The 17,768-nt window shown below is 45.4% G+C and overlaps 2 protein-coding genes across 4 annotated transcripts in view; one reads left to right on the top strand and one right to left on the bottom strand.

Moving 5' to 3' along the window:
• The window catches only part of DHX32 (DEAH-box helicase 32 (putative)), a 76,232-nt gene extending 73,371 nt beyond the window's left edge, over positions 1–2,861 (top strand). For all 3 annotated transcript variants that reach the window (XM_066601136.1, XM_066601137.1, XM_066601138.1), the window contains exons 11-12: positions 1,005–1,186; positions 2,664–2,861. In XM_066601136.1, the coding sequence (XP_066457233.1) occupies positions 1,005–1,186; positions 2,664–2,856 (375 nt within the window). In that variant the 3' untranslated portion in view covers positions 2,857–2,861. The remainder of the gene's footprint in view (positions 1–1,004; positions 1,187–2,663) is intronic.
• Positions 2,862–2,895: 34 nt separating this feature from the next.
• Positions 2,896–17,768, bottom strand: part of BCCIP (BRCA2 and CDKN1A interacting protein) — a 29,091-nt gene continuing 14,218 nt past the window's right edge. The window contains exons 3-7 of the mRNA XM_066601140.1: positions 14,371–14,451; positions 13,626–13,721; positions 12,334–12,521; positions 8,367–8,535; positions 2,896–3,303 (exon numbers count right to left, since the gene is read on the bottom strand). Coding sequence (XP_066457237.1) covers positions 3,133–3,303; positions 8,367–8,535; positions 12,334–12,521; positions 13,626–13,721; positions 14,371–14,451 — 705 coding nt within the window. The 3' untranslated portion in view covers positions 2,896–3,132. The remainder of the gene's footprint in view (positions 3,304–8,366; positions 8,536–12,333; positions 12,522–13,625; positions 13,722–14,370; positions 14,452–17,768) is intronic.

The following is a 17,768-nucleotide window of genomic DNA, read 5'->3' as shown; positions in this document are numbered from 1 at the left end:
TCATTGTTTTATTGTATACCATCCATGTGATTAATTTGGTTGTCCAAGAGTACAAAACAGGGTCTGCTTTTTTGACCCTCCCAAACATTGCAATACTTTTGTCTATAGGCAATGGCTGGTGTGTGAATGGGGATGAGTTGCTACAGAAGACATGGAGAAAAGTGGTGGTTTCTTAGGGTGGGGGAGTAGATCCATTTTCTAATTCCAAGTAGCCCCTTTAAAAGGGAATTTATGAGCACCATAAACTAAGTAATGGTGCTCATAGGACAGGTCCCGAGTAGAGATGAGTGAGTATACTCGCTAAGGACAATTACTCGATCGAGCATTGCCCTTAGCGAGTACCTGCCCGCTCGGGAGCAAAGATTCGGCTGCCGGCGGCCGTAGGGGAGATCTCTCCCTCTCTTCCCCCTGCCGCAACTCACCCGTGCCGGCAGCCGAACCTTTTCTTCCGAGCGGGGAGATACTTGCTAAGGACAATGCTCGATCAAGTAATTGTCCTTAGCGAGTATGCTCGCTCATCTCTAGTCCCGAGGCATCCAGAGATGCAGTTTTTATACTTGCCCAACTCCCGTTCAAGCACTTTCACACGTGACACGCAGACAGTGCATTGGACTCCTCTGCAGGCTTTTAAAGTGTGTCCCCACCGGTTAGCACTAAGTCATTCATCGGCCCAACATTCTGGGCCAAGTAATTCTTTTAATATCTTTATAAAGCAGTTCCAATTCCTTGACTTACTCAGGTAAATGATCAAATTCCCCATCACTCAGGGCAGCTGAAACGCTCACGGCATACGGTTTTACTTGTATACAATAAGCTCCCCCTAGTGGTGGCTGCAGATTGTCTATGCACCGGCATTAGAAATTTGTATCAGAAAAACAGTGATATATTAAGAAATTGGCCAAAACAATTTGCCATCTTAAACAATGATGATTAGTGATCATTTATTTCAAGCTTAATTTATAGTACAATGTGAGCCAATGGAATTAACCCCTTTTTTGCCCTAGGTTGCCAGAGATGTTGATGGCTCAGGGAACTACATCATGCTGACACACAAGCAAGTGGGACAACTGCATCTGGATTCTGGGTACTGCCTCAACCACAACATCCCAGAATGGGTCCTCTTCCATGAATTCAGTGTAGCAGATAGAAACTGTATCCGGGTTGCCTCTGAAATCTCCCCAGACCTGTAAGTACACGCCCCACCTCATCGTAAACTAGGAATGGCCAATAGAGCAAGGTCTCCGAGAGTCCAAGAAGCTTTACGTTTGATTTATCTTTCTTTCAAGGTGAACTTATCTATCCCCATAATAGGTATCTGAACGGTGGGACACAGAGTAGCCCAGAATGGTGGCCATGTGTGCACAACCCCTCCATCCAGCTCTAGGAGAATGCGGGAGCTAGAGGACAAATCTTATAAAAATGAATGAAGGGGTAGTGCACGTGCATAACTATCCATCCATTTAACTTCGGACAGACTTGGGCCCCTCATTCTAGTTGGGATCCCATTGGTTGGACCCCCACCAAATCAGATACTTATCCTGTGGAAAGGTTACGTTGTTTTTGTGAGACGCCCTCTTTAAAGGGTTTGTCCAGGTGCGAGCGATTGTATAAACATGGGTGCAAATATTTTAGAATCATAAATAAAAGCAGCCACTCCCACCCATTTATACTCTCGCGGTCCTCCCACTCTTGGTTTATGCAAACCTACCACCTGACCGCTGCAGCCAATTAGAGGCCACAGCAGTCACATGCCCTTTTTCCTGGCATCGCAGCTCAGATGTTGAGAGCCATGACGCCAGGAGAACAGCATGTCACGGCTGCAGCCAGGTCATAGCCATTCGTAAATAAAGATTGGGAGGACCACGGGAAGTGGAGCGCTGAATCGCCAGATGAACGAATGGGGAGAGTACAACTGCTTTCCTTTTAACATATTTGTATCCATGTTTAAAAATAAATAATAATTATTATTTGCACCCAGACAACCCTTTAATAATAAAGGTAAGCTCTCTGCAAGCACAGCTGTGCGCCCCCTGCTGGCTGCAGCAATAACCGCTCAGCATTTTTTTAACAAACTAATTTTTCTAATGGGTTTTCCAGGATTTGGTCTCGGCCGCATGATCTTGTTCCTGTAGATTGCAGGGTGAGCGCTTCCTCGATCCTGTACACCTACACAGCCGGCATGGGGTACATTCATATAGAAAAGTAATAACGTTTCATTTCCTCTGTTGTTTAGACTAGGATTTACCGGCAGAGGTAAATGGGAATGAAACGCTCCTCGCTTTTTGTGATCTCAATAAAATACAGATTATCCTGCCACTGCGGCAAGTGACATCTCTCTCCAGCGCGGGGGCAAGCGGAAGCCTCTGCAGCTTTTTTTTTTTTTCCTTTCTATGGCCGCCCCCTCACTTTTTCCCTTTTTCTTCCTCTTTATCACAGTTCTTTGTGTAAAGGATTCCGTAGCGATGAGTTTCTCATTGATGTAATATGCAGCTCTCCGAATCTCTGGGGGTCAAGTCTGCATATTAAGCTGAAAACTCCACGCTGCATGTTTTTGAGCAAGTGCAAAGGGGTTACAGCGGAAGAGAAGAGAGTCCCGAGTCAGACAGCATCCCGTCATTACCTCAGTAGGAGAAATAATTATTTTTTCCCCTCTTTTTCCGTAGGTTTATGCAGTTGGCGCCCCAATATTATTTTAGCAACCTGCCACCTAGTGAGAGCAAAGAGCTACTGCAAAAGGCCTTAGACACGTCATCGACTGTCCCTACCGCTCAGGACCCAGGAAAGGATGGAGAGACCGATGACGAAGAACAAGGCCTATCCATGAATGCTCAGGAACAAAGATGTACCATACAATGACCCCGTGCCTGGAAACGAAGGCATCACACAAGTGCAATATAAAGACACTGAAGACTTTAATGAACTGTGATGTGACAGCAGATCGTTGTTACAGCTTCAGGATCTCACTTTTGTATATATTTGTCTCGGTAAAAGAGTAATAAAATATAAAGCCTGTTGCTAATACAGAAATGTTGCTGCTTCTGCAAGGACCGCTGTGAAGTCTGAGAACCCTTCCCCCTATGCACCAATACAAAAAGCAGTCAGCAGAGAAGTGTTGTAGTACAGCCGACGTATTCACACTGACAGATGTTCCTTGAACTTCTCCATGATGGAATTCATCCTGTCCACCGGGATCATCATGACCGTTCTCAGCGGCTTCATGGGCGCGTCGTCCAAGGACCACTTTCCTCCTAACTGGGTGTCGCTCTCTTCCTGCACCGAGTAGTTAAATTTCAAGATTGCTTGCTGCAAAGGGGAAAAAAAGTTTATTTAGGAACCTAAAACTTCTAAATGGAATTGGTCTACTGACCAACAGGTTAAAAACAAAACCCCCAAGCATTGTGGGTAAGGGTATTTTTACATATAGGCACACTATCTTCTGAACAGTTGCTTCAACTGGTTTGAAGGAATGCTGCTATCCTATAGATGGCGCTGTAGAGGTATTTTTCCATGTTCCTTATTTGCATAAATTACCCAGAGGAGCTAGCATAGCCTTATAAGTCCACTTACTCACCTTTTAGGAGTCCCCTTACCCCTTTTTGGGTGCTCTCCTTGGGAAGAAACTATACCATCCACCGACTGGCTCACCCCTAAGGTGTCTCCACACACTTTTTGGGTGCTCTCCTTAAGGAGACAGGACACTCCTCTGACACACTATTTTTAGGTAATCTGAAATTAAGCGACTAGGGAATGAATTCTTGCTTGTCACCTAGTTGGTGGCCGTGTTTACACAAAATGACCGTCGCTTACCTTCGTGGTGTCGAGTAACTATTTGGACTATAGTTGTTCCGAGTAAAGCCACCAATAAAACATCGTACCATCTTATTAATCATCAATGGTTGAGATTCACATAGAAGTTATTACACCTGACCTGTTTGATATTAAAAAAGTCATGCAAGATTAGAAAGAGAAGGCTGCTTATTTTAAAAACAGCGCCACACCTCTCCACAGGTTGTATGGGGTATTGCATGTCATTAAATTTATTCGAGCTCAGTTGTAACACCAGACACAAGCCACGGACAGGTGGAGGGTTGTATTTGGAAGGAACCAGCTGTGCTTTTCTTATCCTGCCTCTTTAGGCTGCCTTCACAGATGCAGAAATCCTGCAGTGTTTACAGAACAGGCCAAGTGAATGGGATTGTGCGGATCTCCTTCAAATAGCTCAGATTTTTTTTCTGTTATGGGAAGGCTGGAAATGCTGTGGATTACGGATCTGCAGCGCATCTATTTATGTTGCGAAACTGCAGATTTTCTACATGGAGATCAATGAAGAACATATAAACTGCGCCAAAATCTGCAAATACATTTTGTTGCAGTTCGGAAGCGTTTCTGCTGCAGAAACTCACTGAATCTGCTTTGAAATCAGTGTTTGTGGATGTTTGATAATTAAGTCTGCCAGTGTGACCTCCATGCAGGAACGACCATTATTAGGCTGGGTTCCCACGGGACGGAAATCTCGCGGCTTGGACGCATCGAAAAGCTGTGAGATTTCCGCGCCATTTCACCGCGGATTTTGGAGGGGTTCGGCCGCCAGCATTTCGTTGCAACTTTCTCTCCGCATAGAGAGGAGCGAGGCCACAACAGGGAAAAAAATGGACATGCTGCGGCTGTCAAATCTTTGCCGCATCGCCGGTTCCGCCCGGCTCTGCCGCGACGGATTGGCCAGCCCGTGTGGACGGGATTTTTGTAAAGTCTTGTCCACATGGCTGGCTGGCTAATCCAGAGGGCGGATTTGCTGCACAGAAATTCCGTGGCAAATCCGTCCCGTGTCAACCCAGCCTTACAGATCAGAAACGCAACATCGTCCGCAGCAGAAAATCTGAAAACGCATGTACCACAACCCTATACAGAAGGCAGATCCACAGCAAGGTCGGACTATTGTCCCCTCTACCCTTGTGCATGAGCCGAAAAGCCCTTGGATTCGGATGGTTCCACTGATTTCTGCCAGTTCTCAGCTGCTTCCAGGGCTAGACAGCTTCTAATAAGACATGCTTATTTCTCTTCAAAATTAGAAGCTGTCTAGCCCTGGAAGCAGCTGAGAACTGGCAGAAATCAGTGGAACCCAGATGTATCCATCTACTGTTAAGAAATGTTTGACCAAAAGTGGTCTTCATGGAAGAACTGCATCCAAAAATCAATACAGTCAATCTAGAACCAAGGCTAAGCAGCTTAACTATGCACAACAACATAGTAACGGGTGCAGAAAAACAGCAACAGGTTCCCTGGACCAAGCCAAAATGTGAAATACTTAGCTGTATTAGATGGCAGCTTGTTCACTGGAGAGCAGTACAATAATGAGTGTCTGCAGGCAGCAGTGTAGCATGGCGGAGAGGGGTACAATAATGTGTGTGCTGGCAGCAGTGAATTATGGTGGAGAGCGGTACAATAATGTGTCTGCTGGCAGCAGTGAATTATGGTGGAGAGCGGTAGAGTGAATATCTGCAAGCATTAGAATGAGTGTCTGCAGGCAGCAGTGAAGCACAGTGGAGAGCAGTACAATAATGTGTCTGCAGGCAGCAGTGAAGCACAGTGGAGAGCAGTACAATAATGTGTCTGCAGGCAGCAGTGAAGCACAGTGGAGAGCAGTTCAATAATGTGTCTGCAGGCAGCAGTGGAGAGCAGTACAATAATGTGTCTGCAGGCAGCAGTGAAGCACAGTGGAGAGCAATACAATAATGTGTCTGCAGGCAGCAGTGAAGCACAGTGGAGAGCAATACAATAATGTGTCTGCAGGCAGCAGTGAAGCACAGTGGAGAGCAATGCAATAATGTTGGCAGGCAGCAGTGGAGAGCGTTACAATGCGTGTCTGCAGGCAGTGGTGGAAAGTAGTACAATAATTGTCTGGCAGCAGTGAAGGGTGGTGGAGAGCAGTAGAATGAGTGTATGCAGGCAGCAGTGAAGCACAGTACAATAATGACTGTCTGCAGGCCGCAGTTGAGAGAGGTACAATGAGTGTCTGCAGGTGGTGGAGGAGAGCAGTACAATAACGAGTGACTACAGGCAGGAGTGAAGCATGGTCGAGAGCGGTACACTAATGAGTGTCTACAAGTAGCAGTGAAGCATGATGGAGAGTGGTACAATTATGAGTGTCTACAGGCAGCAGTGGAAAGTGGTATAATGAGTGTCTGCAGGCAGGGGAGGAGAGCAGTACAATAAGGAGTGTCTGCAGGCAGCAGTGAAGCATGGTCGAGAGCGGTACAATAATTGTCTGCCGGCAGCAGTGAAGCATGATGGAGAGTGGTACAATTATGAGTGTCTGCTGGCAGCAGTGAAGCATGGTGGAGGGCAGTACAATAATGAGTGTCTGCAGGCAGCAGTGAAGCATGATGGAGAGTGGTACAATTATGAGTGTCTGCTGGCAGCAGTGAAGCATGGTGGAGGGCAGTACAATAATGAGTGTCTGCAGGCAGCAGTGAAGCATGGTGGAGAGCGGTACAATAATGACATCCACAGAAGATCTATGATAAGTTCTCCAAGATGTCTAGAACAACTTCCCTGCCAAGTTGCTTCAAAAACTCGTGTGCAACAGTACCCAGAAGCACTGATGCTGTTTTGAAGGGTGGTCACATCACATATTGATCTGATTTAGATTTCTCTTTTATTTAGTCAGTTTTCTATCTTGTGAAGTGACCAAAAAAACTAACATTTCCTACTTCTGAATGCCTTCGTACTTTGCAGCATTCTTCTACACCGGCCTAAACCCTTCATACAACTCTATTATATATACACACACTGGTATAATGTGATTGTGCAGAGATTCGATGTACGAGGGGCTCAGGTGCTGCATAGATGCTGCTGGAGAACATAACGGATGACCATATTAAAATCTAGTTAAGCAGCATAGAAGGATGGAGAGGCGGGGGGGGGGGGGGGGGGTGATGGATGTGAGGGCGAACTTCAACCTTTTCTGGAGCTTTATCAGAACTAATGCTTTTATGTTCATATAGGATATATAAGTTACAGCCCGGAGAGAGGAAAGAGAATCAGTCTTCTAGAATTAGGTAAGAGCCCGAAAGGGGATTTCAATACGGAAGCTCTTCCCTTCAGGCTCGTTAAGCACCCTGCATGGGAACGTCACTGGGTACCGCTTTCCCAGGTACTGATATAACAAACAGCCTTATAGAATTTAAAGGGAACCGGTCACATCCTATAAGCACCATAAACTAAGTTACGGTCCTTGTAGGACAGGGAACGTGGAGGCCAGGAGTGTACTTTTTATACTAATCCCGTCCCTGCATGGTCGCCGCTCGGTCAGTCAGTTTGACTCTCTCTTTAGTCAATGCTTGCACGGTTACTGCTGTCTATGGGAGCGCACAGGCACTCATTACTGAAGGAGAGTCAAACTGACTGACATCAGACTTCCACCGGTGACCACGCAAGAATGGGGACCTCGGTAAGTATAAAGAGCACACCCTCATTCCCTCGCCTATAAGCACAATCAAGTTAGTCCATGTTCAGGGTCTGGGAATATCAGACATCCAACGGACACCAATGCAAGTTTTGCTTAAGTTTCTTGCGCACAGCATGCATACGGCCTAAAGAGCGTCCACTAATTTCTCACTTTTTGTATCGGTGTTGCTCTTCTCCCCAATGAAAGGGGTTTTCTGGGCAAATCCTATTGGATAGGTCATCAATCGTTGATCGCCAAGGATCCGCCGATCAGGTTCCCTAGCGATCAGCTGATCACCCGGCCAGCTATTAGTGCAGCGGGGCCGGATGTCGTCATCGGGGTCAGAAGTGGAAGAGTCGTAGGGGGCTTCACTCACATTGAAATCAATGACATCGGGGATCGGACGCGGGAGTGTAATAGGAGGCAGTGCTCCCATTGATTTCAACGAGAGTGAAGCCCTCTATTACACTCTGATACCAAGCGGCAGGTTCCCGGCGATTGGTTGACCACCTATTCTAAGCAGGGGTCGTCAATAGGATTTGCCTGGAAAACCCCTTGAGTATGACACCAAGATGGAAACTGTCCAGTTTCTCTGTAGGTCTATACATTTCTGAAGAAAGCTGAGTGACAACCTATCTGTTATTACAGCTTCCACCCAACTTTCCCAGGCTCCTGAACAGCTATATTGCCCGGTGTGCCGGGCATTTATCTAGATTTGCAGCTCCAGAGTTTTAGGAAGCCTGAGTAATAAATGACAATCCATGCCGCTCATCACTCAGCTTTTCCCACAAAAACTTTTATGACCAAGTCTGAAAAGCGTGTCCTCAACAAACTCTCAGAAGCGTAAATGTCTAGTAGTTCGTATACAGAATAGCGCCATTTCTCAATTTTAAGGCGCCTTTAAAGCAGCAGGCTTTACCTCATAGAAGAACTCCTCTTCTGCATTGGCGAACATCATCTCTTCCTTCCCTTGCGTTCCGTCTCCTATGGATTTCTTCGCCGCCTCCGTGAAGGTTTTACTTATAATGAGATAGTAATAACATTTCCCGCAGGGCTTGTTGGTTCGTTGCGCCTCAGCCAGTTCTTTCCTGAGGTCAAGTGGGAACAATTAGGATGCACGGCTCTAAGAACGCAGTGGAAGAACAACGATATTTCACAAGTGGACAGATTATAATATGAAGGAGAAGTGGCTCCGCATCGGGGACCGCCGGATGGTGAAGTAGCAACGGGATACTTATCAGGGGGCGAGCGAACGAATACAAGTTCCAGGAAGACTCCGCAAACTTCACCCACTCAATGAAAATCAATGGAGCCCAATTGTTGTTTCGCAGCCAAGTCCATTATGAGGGAGGCGAACGGGACGGAGGCTTTCTTCACAGTGGCTGCTCCGAGAAAGCAAATCGACTGCCAGAGAAATCACCAGTGTCCAATCTGCTCAGTAAATATTTGCTGCCAGACTCCGGTTACAGAGGCACTGGGATGATTTAAAGGAGCATTGGGGATTTTTCGGACTGTGACAAGCGGTGACACTACAACTCCCAGCATTCCCTGGTAGCCTGCGCAGTATTGGCTGGCAGCCTGAGCCTCTAAAAATACCACTAGGGTCCTTTTACAAACGTTCGTTCGTGCAAAAATGGAGTCGTGTGATCATCTGCACATCACCGCCTGCGATCAGGTAGAGCTATTCGCATTCGGGGAAAAAACGCATGTTGGCGAGTGCGATACCGTGTGAAATTAGCCCAAGGGCCCATTCACACGACTGTTTGACCCAATATGGACAACACGCACCGCCATTGATTTGCATTGGCAAGTATTTTTTTCACTGACCGCTAGTTCAAGTGTAAAAACAAAAACCGCGGCACGTCCTTTTTTCGTCTGAATTTACAGAAAAAAAATTAATTCATTAAAGTCTATGGGATCAGATAAAAATGTAGCGAGTATGAAGTCACATTCGCATTTTTTTTTTTTTACGCACGATGCTGGGAGACTGCGGGAGGAAAAAGTGACACCAATTGGGCCCTTCCTGTGTTTTTTTAGTGTGTGTGAAAAATGCAGTAAATATGGAATTTTTTTTTTTTTTAAATTTAAATTGACAGCATTTCGGTTTGTATTATGGACCGAAATAAGCCATTAAAATCTACGAAATTATGTAAAAATGCAGCAAACATACAGCAGCCTGCGCATTCACTACGTTTTTGTTGGCAAGAAACGGTTAAAAACAAATTTGCGACATCAGTTGGACCTTATTGTGGTTTTTTTTTTTTTTTTTTTTTGTGCATGTAAAACAAATATGAATATGCATACAAAAAGTTCTGCAAACTCGCCAAGTAAGCGTATATAGACGCAGCAATGATGCAGCATGTTTCACGGACTGTAATTGAAAACACCCGTGTGAATGAGCGGAGGGTCTTTCCACAAGCGCGGATTATTGGGCATCAACGCTCCTCCAAGTGATGGAGTCGTGCAAAACTGCAGTGGTCAGCCGATCAGCGACTTTCAGCGAGTTTGAAGATGACTGTTGATCCTCTGTACGTCTCGGTTTCGATAGGGAGATGTACAGGCAACCAATGGGGAGGAAGACCGGAACTACAGTGCAATTTTTCCTCCCCATAAGCAGATTTTCAGCCTATGTGAAAAAAAAATTGTCCTTTAACCCTTTCCAATCCACTGTCTGATGTCTGAAGACATTCTGATTGGAGGCTGTACAGCTTCGGTGTCAAAAGACATCCGGCAGGGTATCCTTACTGTATATTACTGGCCGCACTGTTGTCAAGGGCCTCTCCAGCATGTCCCATACCGCAGTACTGGCTTTAGCCAGCAGATGGTGCCATTGTATAACGGCAGAAAGAGAAAGCCCCCTAGGAAACCCTGAATCCAAAATTGGATTGCAAAGGGTTAATAGCCTCTACATGGAGTGGGGCAAGAACATAAGAATGTATCTTAAGGGCCATTTACACACAACGGTAATTATCACTTAAACGGCTGAAAGAATTGTCGACTTTTTTGCATAAAACTACACATACAGATAATAGCTCCATTTGCCTTATTAGCTAAGGTAAACTTTAGTAGAAGGAGAAGTAGTTGTTTGCCCAGGTGGGCGTGTGTTTATGCGAGGGATTACTTGGCTGGCAGGATTCCATTGTCTTCTCCCTGAATTCGTAAACAATGCACTCATTATGCATGCAATGCAAACACACTGAGTACATTGTTTCTTCGCAAAACAATTCCAATGGAACGAATTTTGAATAGCCCGACGACTATTTTTATGCCGGCTAAAGAGCAGCGCTAAACGACATTTGAACAAATAGCGCACGACTGCCTGTGTTTACAAGTCACAATTATCGTTCATTTTCAGACATTTGAGAAAATTTTGAGCAATAATCGTTGAGTGACTTTCGCCGATCAGTAGATAATACTCATCACGGCTCACGCATCGGAATGTAGATTTAATCCTCACGCCTGCTTTTAAAAGACTATGAATGAATTGCCTCTCATGAATTATTAGATACGTTTGCCGCAACCTGCTGATATTTAAATGCATGAATTTCCGCTGCCTTTCGCACTCGGAGATAATCACAGGAATTTTTGAGAATTCTGTATGTATTCGGTGTGAATTATGTATGCAGGCGCGGTGCACTTTAGTAGTTATGGATGATTATTATATCTATTTATCATGAATCATTGTGCATAGGTGGCGACGTCTGCAGCCAGATAGCTCAACATTCATTATCTTAATAGGTATTCAATATATTGAGATTTAAAGTATAATTTTTGAGTGCCTTTTTTTTTTGCTGTTTTTTAATATTTTTTTTACGAAAATGTTATGCAGAAAAGGTCACTTTTTTGTGGCAATTACATTAATATAAGCACTAATGATTTATATAACCCCATTAGGGTTCAATTACATGAGATCAGATAACAGGCACCGCTTTCCTTCTACTGAAAGAGCACCTCTCTTGGTTACTGGCTGATTTTGGTACTACAACTCAGACCTTTTCAAGTAAGCACCAGACAAAACCCATGGACCAAAATGCTTATTTAACCTCCTTAACATGGGTTTACCTGGATTAAGATACTGATGACCTATCCTTAGAATAGATCCCCAATATCAGGATTGGACCCCCACCAATCAGCTGTTTTAGGAGGACGGGGTGTGCTTATGTTAGCAAGACAGCTTCTTTTCAGGCATGTGATGTCACATCCATATAGCCTGAGAGCAGCTCAGTCCCATTCAAGTGAATGTCATTGAGTTGCGATACCAGGAGCAGCCACTAAATAATGTATGGCGCTGTGCCGAAGGAGCCGCAGCCTCTGCAAACAGATTTAACACCTTCTGGACCACAGCCTTTTCATTTTTTTTTGTCCCCATCCTCCAAGAGCAATAACATATTTATATCTCAATTGATATAGCCGTATGAGGGCTCGTTTTTTGGGGGGGGGGGGTTTTTGTTTTTTTTTGGTCGAACAAGTTGCGAGGGCTCATTCTTTGCAGGATGAGCTGTAGTTTTTCTTAGTACTGTTTGGGGAAAAACGTATTTTTGATAAAAAAGAAAGAAATATAGTGAAAAAGAATGATAATGTAAAATGTAAAAAAAAAGAAAACTATATATATATATTTAGTAAAGGTTTAATATTTACATTTAGGAAAGTTAGAAAAGAAGAGATATTGTGCCGGAGGTCAATGAGATAAAAAGAAAGAACGATTGTTTCTTTGGAAACACAAAGAGAAGACATCTTGTCACCATTTATCACATCGGCGTCATTGTGGCGCTGATAGAATTGCAGCGCAGACATTTACATTTAAATAACATCTTTGATGCCAACCGAGGGGAAAATGGATCCGAAAAAAGTCAAAATGTTCAAAGAGAGTAGAAAATGAGCCTTACTGCAGCTGCTGGTACATGGGCAGGGCGATCTGTGCGGGGACGTTAATGAAGCGCTCGCTCAGGAGAAGACCGATGGGCTTGCCGTTGTCATTTAGCATTTTATCTAACTGCTGGAGGAAGCTCTGCTCGCAGCTATTCTCACACCGGTCTAGAATCAGTTCTTTTACTTGATCCACACATGGGGTACCCTAAAAACAAGAAGAGAAGATGTATACAACCCCTTTAGGGGCAGCGGTTGTACCTTGTACAGTATATAGAAGGTGATCTCTGCTCATTTGACATCCAGGATATAGATGTAATCTAAATCAGTTTACATGTCTGACCCCTTATTGTATGATAGGCCACTCAGACCCAGAGCTGCATTTTTATTCTGCTGGATTAGGATCGCACCCTTGCCCCTCTCAGCTGGCACATGACCGCACCCCTACCCGCCTCAACCGGCGCAGGACCGCGACCCTACCATCGCAGCAGCCATAGAACCGGTGTAACAATCTACTCAAATCCAGAGCTGCATTTTTAATTCTGCTGGATCAGGGCCACAAGACCTCGCGCTGCCCAACCTCGACCGCCGCGGCAAGACCTCGCGCTGCCCAACCTCGACCGCCGCGGCAAGACCTCGCGCTGCCCAACCTCGACCGCCGCGGCAAGACCTCGCGCTGCCCAACCTCGACCGCCGCGGCAAGACCTCGCGCTGCCCAACCTCGAGCGCCGCGGCAAGACCTCGCGCTGCCCAACCTCGAGCGCCGCGGCAAGACCTCGCGCTGCCCAACCTCGAGCGCCGCGGCAAGACCTCGCGCTGCCCAACCTCGAGCGCCGCGGCAAGACCTCGCGCTGCCCAACCTCGACCGCCGCGGCAAGACCTCGCGCTGCCCAACCTCGACCGCCGTGGCAAGACCTCGCGCTGCCCAACCTCGACCGCCGCGGCAAGACCTCGCGCTGCCCAACCTCGACCGCCGCGGCAAGACCTCGCGCTGCCCAACCTCGACCGCCGCGGCAAGACCTCGCGCTGCCCAACCTCGACCGCTGCAAGACCTCGCGCTGCCCAACCTCGACCGCCGCAAGACCTCAGCGACTGCAGAAGCTCCTAATTCAAACCTCAACTACTGCAGACCTTCTTTATAAATTGAATAGTAAAAAGGAGTCTGCTCTAAACTCTTCTTCAAGAGGTTCTACAGCGGCCGAAGCCTGTATTATATGCATTATAAATATATAATAATGTACCCTCTTCTGTAAATTAAGACTAAGGAGCACCTCTGAGTTCTGTGACCAGAATCAGATAGCTAGATACTCACCTTTCTTTCCGTTAAGTTCAGAAGACTAATGAAGCCGAACACATGGTCATCCTCATCATCATCGTCATCATCACTCCCCTCCATAGTTTCAGCTTGCTAAAATAGTACAAAACAAAATCAAAACTAGGATTTATTTCTAGGAAATGATGGTATTGTGTAACGGAGCAGGATGAGGTCTGAGGGGATACAATGGCACCATATAGGCTCTATAGGGTAAAGGTTCTGGACCGTCTCAAACTTTACAGGCAAAGATATGTTAGGTCTGCACAGGAAGATGGCTGGTTCTCTCTTTCAGAAAGGTCCAGGGGACCACTGAGAATTAGGATGAGGGTCATCTGCTTGACCGGGAGACAAACAAAGTAGCTCCATGACAGCCAATATAAAAAAACAAAAAGGAGCACTGCTAAGTTTACACTTTGGGTGAGAGGTGCACTTTAACCCTTTCCAATCCAATTTGTGTCCTAGTTTTCCTAGGGGGGGGGGGGTTACTCTTTTTGTGCTGTTATACAACGGCGCTATCTGCTGGCTAAAGCCAGTACTGCATGAGGTGACACATTGGGCAGGCTCCAACAGCAGAGAGGCTGGCAATATGCAGTAAGAGAACCCCGATGGATGTCTTCCAACATCGGAGCTGTACAGCCTTAAATCATAATGTCTTCAGAGGTCAGACCGTGGATTGGAAAGGGTTAATAGTGTGAAAATATAGAAAAAATTAATAAAAACTTAATTAGAAAATACACATCACCTTAATGACGCTTCCAATGTGGTTCTGCTGAATCAGGAGATCTGCCAACTCGGCGGTATTCACATGAGCCTTCAGGAACAGCTAGGACATCAGATGGAAAGGATTATGGATTGCAGATAGTTATTAAAGGTTAAACATAAAATGTCATCATTTAGTACTGATTTACACCATCCTACCACTGGTGATAGGACACCCGAGCAAGAATCAAAGGTAGTATTTCTTAATACTTAGTGGGGTCTCCTTCGGCTCTAATGACATTGAATACTCTCCATGGCATACTTTCTACTAACGTCTGATACACTTCAGCTGGTTATTTCCCTCCATTCATCCTGCAAAGGTCTGTCTACATTCATCAGCCTGTCTACAATAGTTGAGCAATGGAAGAACATTCTATGGATTGATGAATCGTGATACTTCATCCTCTTATCAGATGGGCATACACGAGTGTGGAGGAGCCTGAGGAATGCCTTTTGTCTGAGTGTGTTGTGCCAACAGTTAAGTATGTCGGAGGTTTCGTTATGATCTAGGCCCGTTGGTTGTAGTGGCAAGGACCGTGAAAACGACATGTACCCAGACATTCTAGATAATAATGTGCTGCCAACAATGTGGTAGTACTCTGGCAATGGTCGGCCACACTTCCAACAAGACAGCGTGCCTTGTCACAAATACAACATACCATGTTGGTTTGAGGATACTGATGTTCCACAATTGGACAGGCTGCACAGACTCCCAACCTGAACCCTACTAAACATATTTGGGACAAATTGGAACATCGGGTCAGGAAATACGAACAGCGTCCATCTTCTTTAAGAGAACTCGCCAGACATTTACAGGATGAATGGAGGGAAATACCAGCTGAAGAATAACAGGCGTTAGTAGAAAGCATGCCATGGAGAAAATATGATGTCACTGTGGCCATAGGAGCTCCACTAAGTCTTAACGTATGGAAAGAATATTACATTCGATTCTCCTTCAGGGTGTCCAATTACTTTTTGGTAGGATATGTGTATTTTCACCTAGAATGTTCAAAGTGTTGTTCGGTTATTGGACAACAAGCCGCAATAGCTTCAACGGTCTTAAAATAAGCAGAGCAGCGATTACCTGTCCTCTTCCACGGGGATCCAGCACTGTTGCCCAGCCATTCTATCTGTGATTGTTGTGGAAGAGGACGGCAGCAGAAGCCACCCACCGACTCAGAGGCTGCAGCGGCACTGCCCATTCTCCTTGCATCAGAGCTCACATCCTGGGCACCACAGTGACGGAAATTCAGGCAACTATGCTGACGTCATCTTTCGCAAAAATCCCCGGGACTACAGCAGGGACACAGCCGTGGTAGAAGCCAGGTAAGTACACCTCTGTTTGATATTTTAGGACAGTTAGAGCTATTGCTGCAATGTTGGCAGGCAACCAGACATCCCCTTTAACATTATGGGCATATTATAGAAGCTCCCACCCACAGGGAACTTGCCACATTGAATGTAGCTCGATCTGTGGGCAGCATGATGTTATAGAGCAGGGGGAGCGGAGCAGATTGTATATATAGTTTTATAAACTGCTGCTCAGTCCGGGCTAAAGAGTCAAGTGGGCGGTCCTATCAGTGAGGGCTGTCAATCAGCGAGAAGACCGCCCACTGGACTTCTAAACTCAAAATTAACCAATAAAAATGACAAGTTACGTTGTATCTTTTCCCACAGAACTATATATTTGTCTACTTTGGAGCAACATGTTGCCCACAGATCAGACTACATCTTCAATATGTCGGCTTCCACTTTGTCATACATGGCACCGGCTAGAATGGATGGTACTCTACTAAGAGCTGTAGCCCTTCAGTTTCATTCAGACTTAGAGGCCTTCAAGCTACATTGACAAGGTTTGCAATACATGAATACTGGTGGGCACGGTGATCATGGTGGGCATGGACCCTTATCTTAGAAATTTCTTTCTTTCTCTACTTTAAAAGTAGAGGTGCACTTAAAAAAACCAAAAACATTATTTATATATATATATATATATATATATATATATATATTACACATACATACATACATACATACATATACATACACACACTAATTCACATAGACCTTTGTGTAGGATATAAAGGTTTCGGTGGACTTCAAGTCCTTATCCATTACAAACTCACATTAACCCTTTACAATTTATTGAGCGCTGGCTCTGATTGTCTGAGCCGCGGCGCTCAGCCAATCAGAGGCAGCGCTTCCTGGAGGTTGGGTTTTTCAAACTCCTGACCAGGAAGTAATGCTGGGAAACTTCAAACAAGTGCTAGAGAGCTTCGGGAGACGTGCGGCAGAGCTGGACAGCACCTCTTAGGTGATGCATTTTTTTTTAATGCAGCTAGGGGTTATTTTATGGGCATTTACAGTAGGACTTCCTACTGTAAAAGTTGCATCGCACCATATATAAACCGCGTTTTTGTGCGATGCAACAGAAAGGAAGAAGGCTCCATAGGGAAACACAGGCTACATGGGCATCTCTAGCAACCCACAATTTTTTTTTACTTGCACTGTCGCATGCTACAAACATCATAAATGTGAAGGAACCCATAGGAAAGCAGGGGCTTCACATACATGCAATTTGTCGCATTGCGAGAAAAATGTGCGATTTTGTCCCCCGTGTGGAACAGGCCTAACAATACGTATCATTTACCAACTTCCATCATCGAGAGAAAACATTCAGGAACCAAATGAAGACTCCATATATACTGGGCCCTCCCTCCACTGACGGACCCATAATGAAGCTCAACGGCATCCACTGTGGGATCTGCTGTCACTTTAACCAGGAGTTGGTATTTCACTCGCTGCTATAATATAAACAGTCTAGGTTGCACAGACTAGAAACTGTGGGCACAATTATGTGCCATAATGGTTAGGCAAGACTACCCCCTGGCTACAGAAGCTCACAGCCAGGAGGTCACTGACCTATATTTGGGGGGGGGGGCAGCAGATGTCCTGCATAACTGCAAGGAAGTAAAGCAAGAAGTAGCACTGAGATATAAAGTTGGCCATATAGACAGAAGTAGGTTGTTAATTGCACAACCCCTGAGTGAACGATCGTCTGGTGGATGTTCATTATGCACACAGGCCGTACACATTTTAGTCCATATCAGGCGGCAGTTGTTCATGCTGGTCATACATGTTCAACGACACTGGGCGATGGAAGAACACTCATCTCACAATGCAGATACAGACGACTTCTTTCCAGTCATTGGCCAGCTAGAACCATTGTCGGTTGTTATATTTCACCTGAAAAACTGCCTTTTTGGTTAAAACGGTCTAGGTTCATCAACTTTAGTCTAATGCGTACGGGTCCCTTAACCCTTTCCAATCCACTGTCTGACGTCTAAAGACATTCTGATTGAAGGCTGTACAGCTCCGATG

The sequence above is a fragment of the Eleutherodactylus coqui genome, chromosome 4 (genome assembly GCF_035609145.1).
Source record: "Eleutherodactylus coqui strain aEleCoq1 chromosome 4, aEleCoq1.hap1, whole genome shotgun sequence".
Taxonomy (NCBI): domain Eukaryota; kingdom Metazoa; phylum Chordata; class Amphibia; order Anura; family Eleutherodactylidae; genus Eleutherodactylus; species Eleutherodactylus coqui.
Note: the sequence above shows the minus strand (reverse complement) of the source record. Positions and strands in the feature narration are given on the sequence as shown.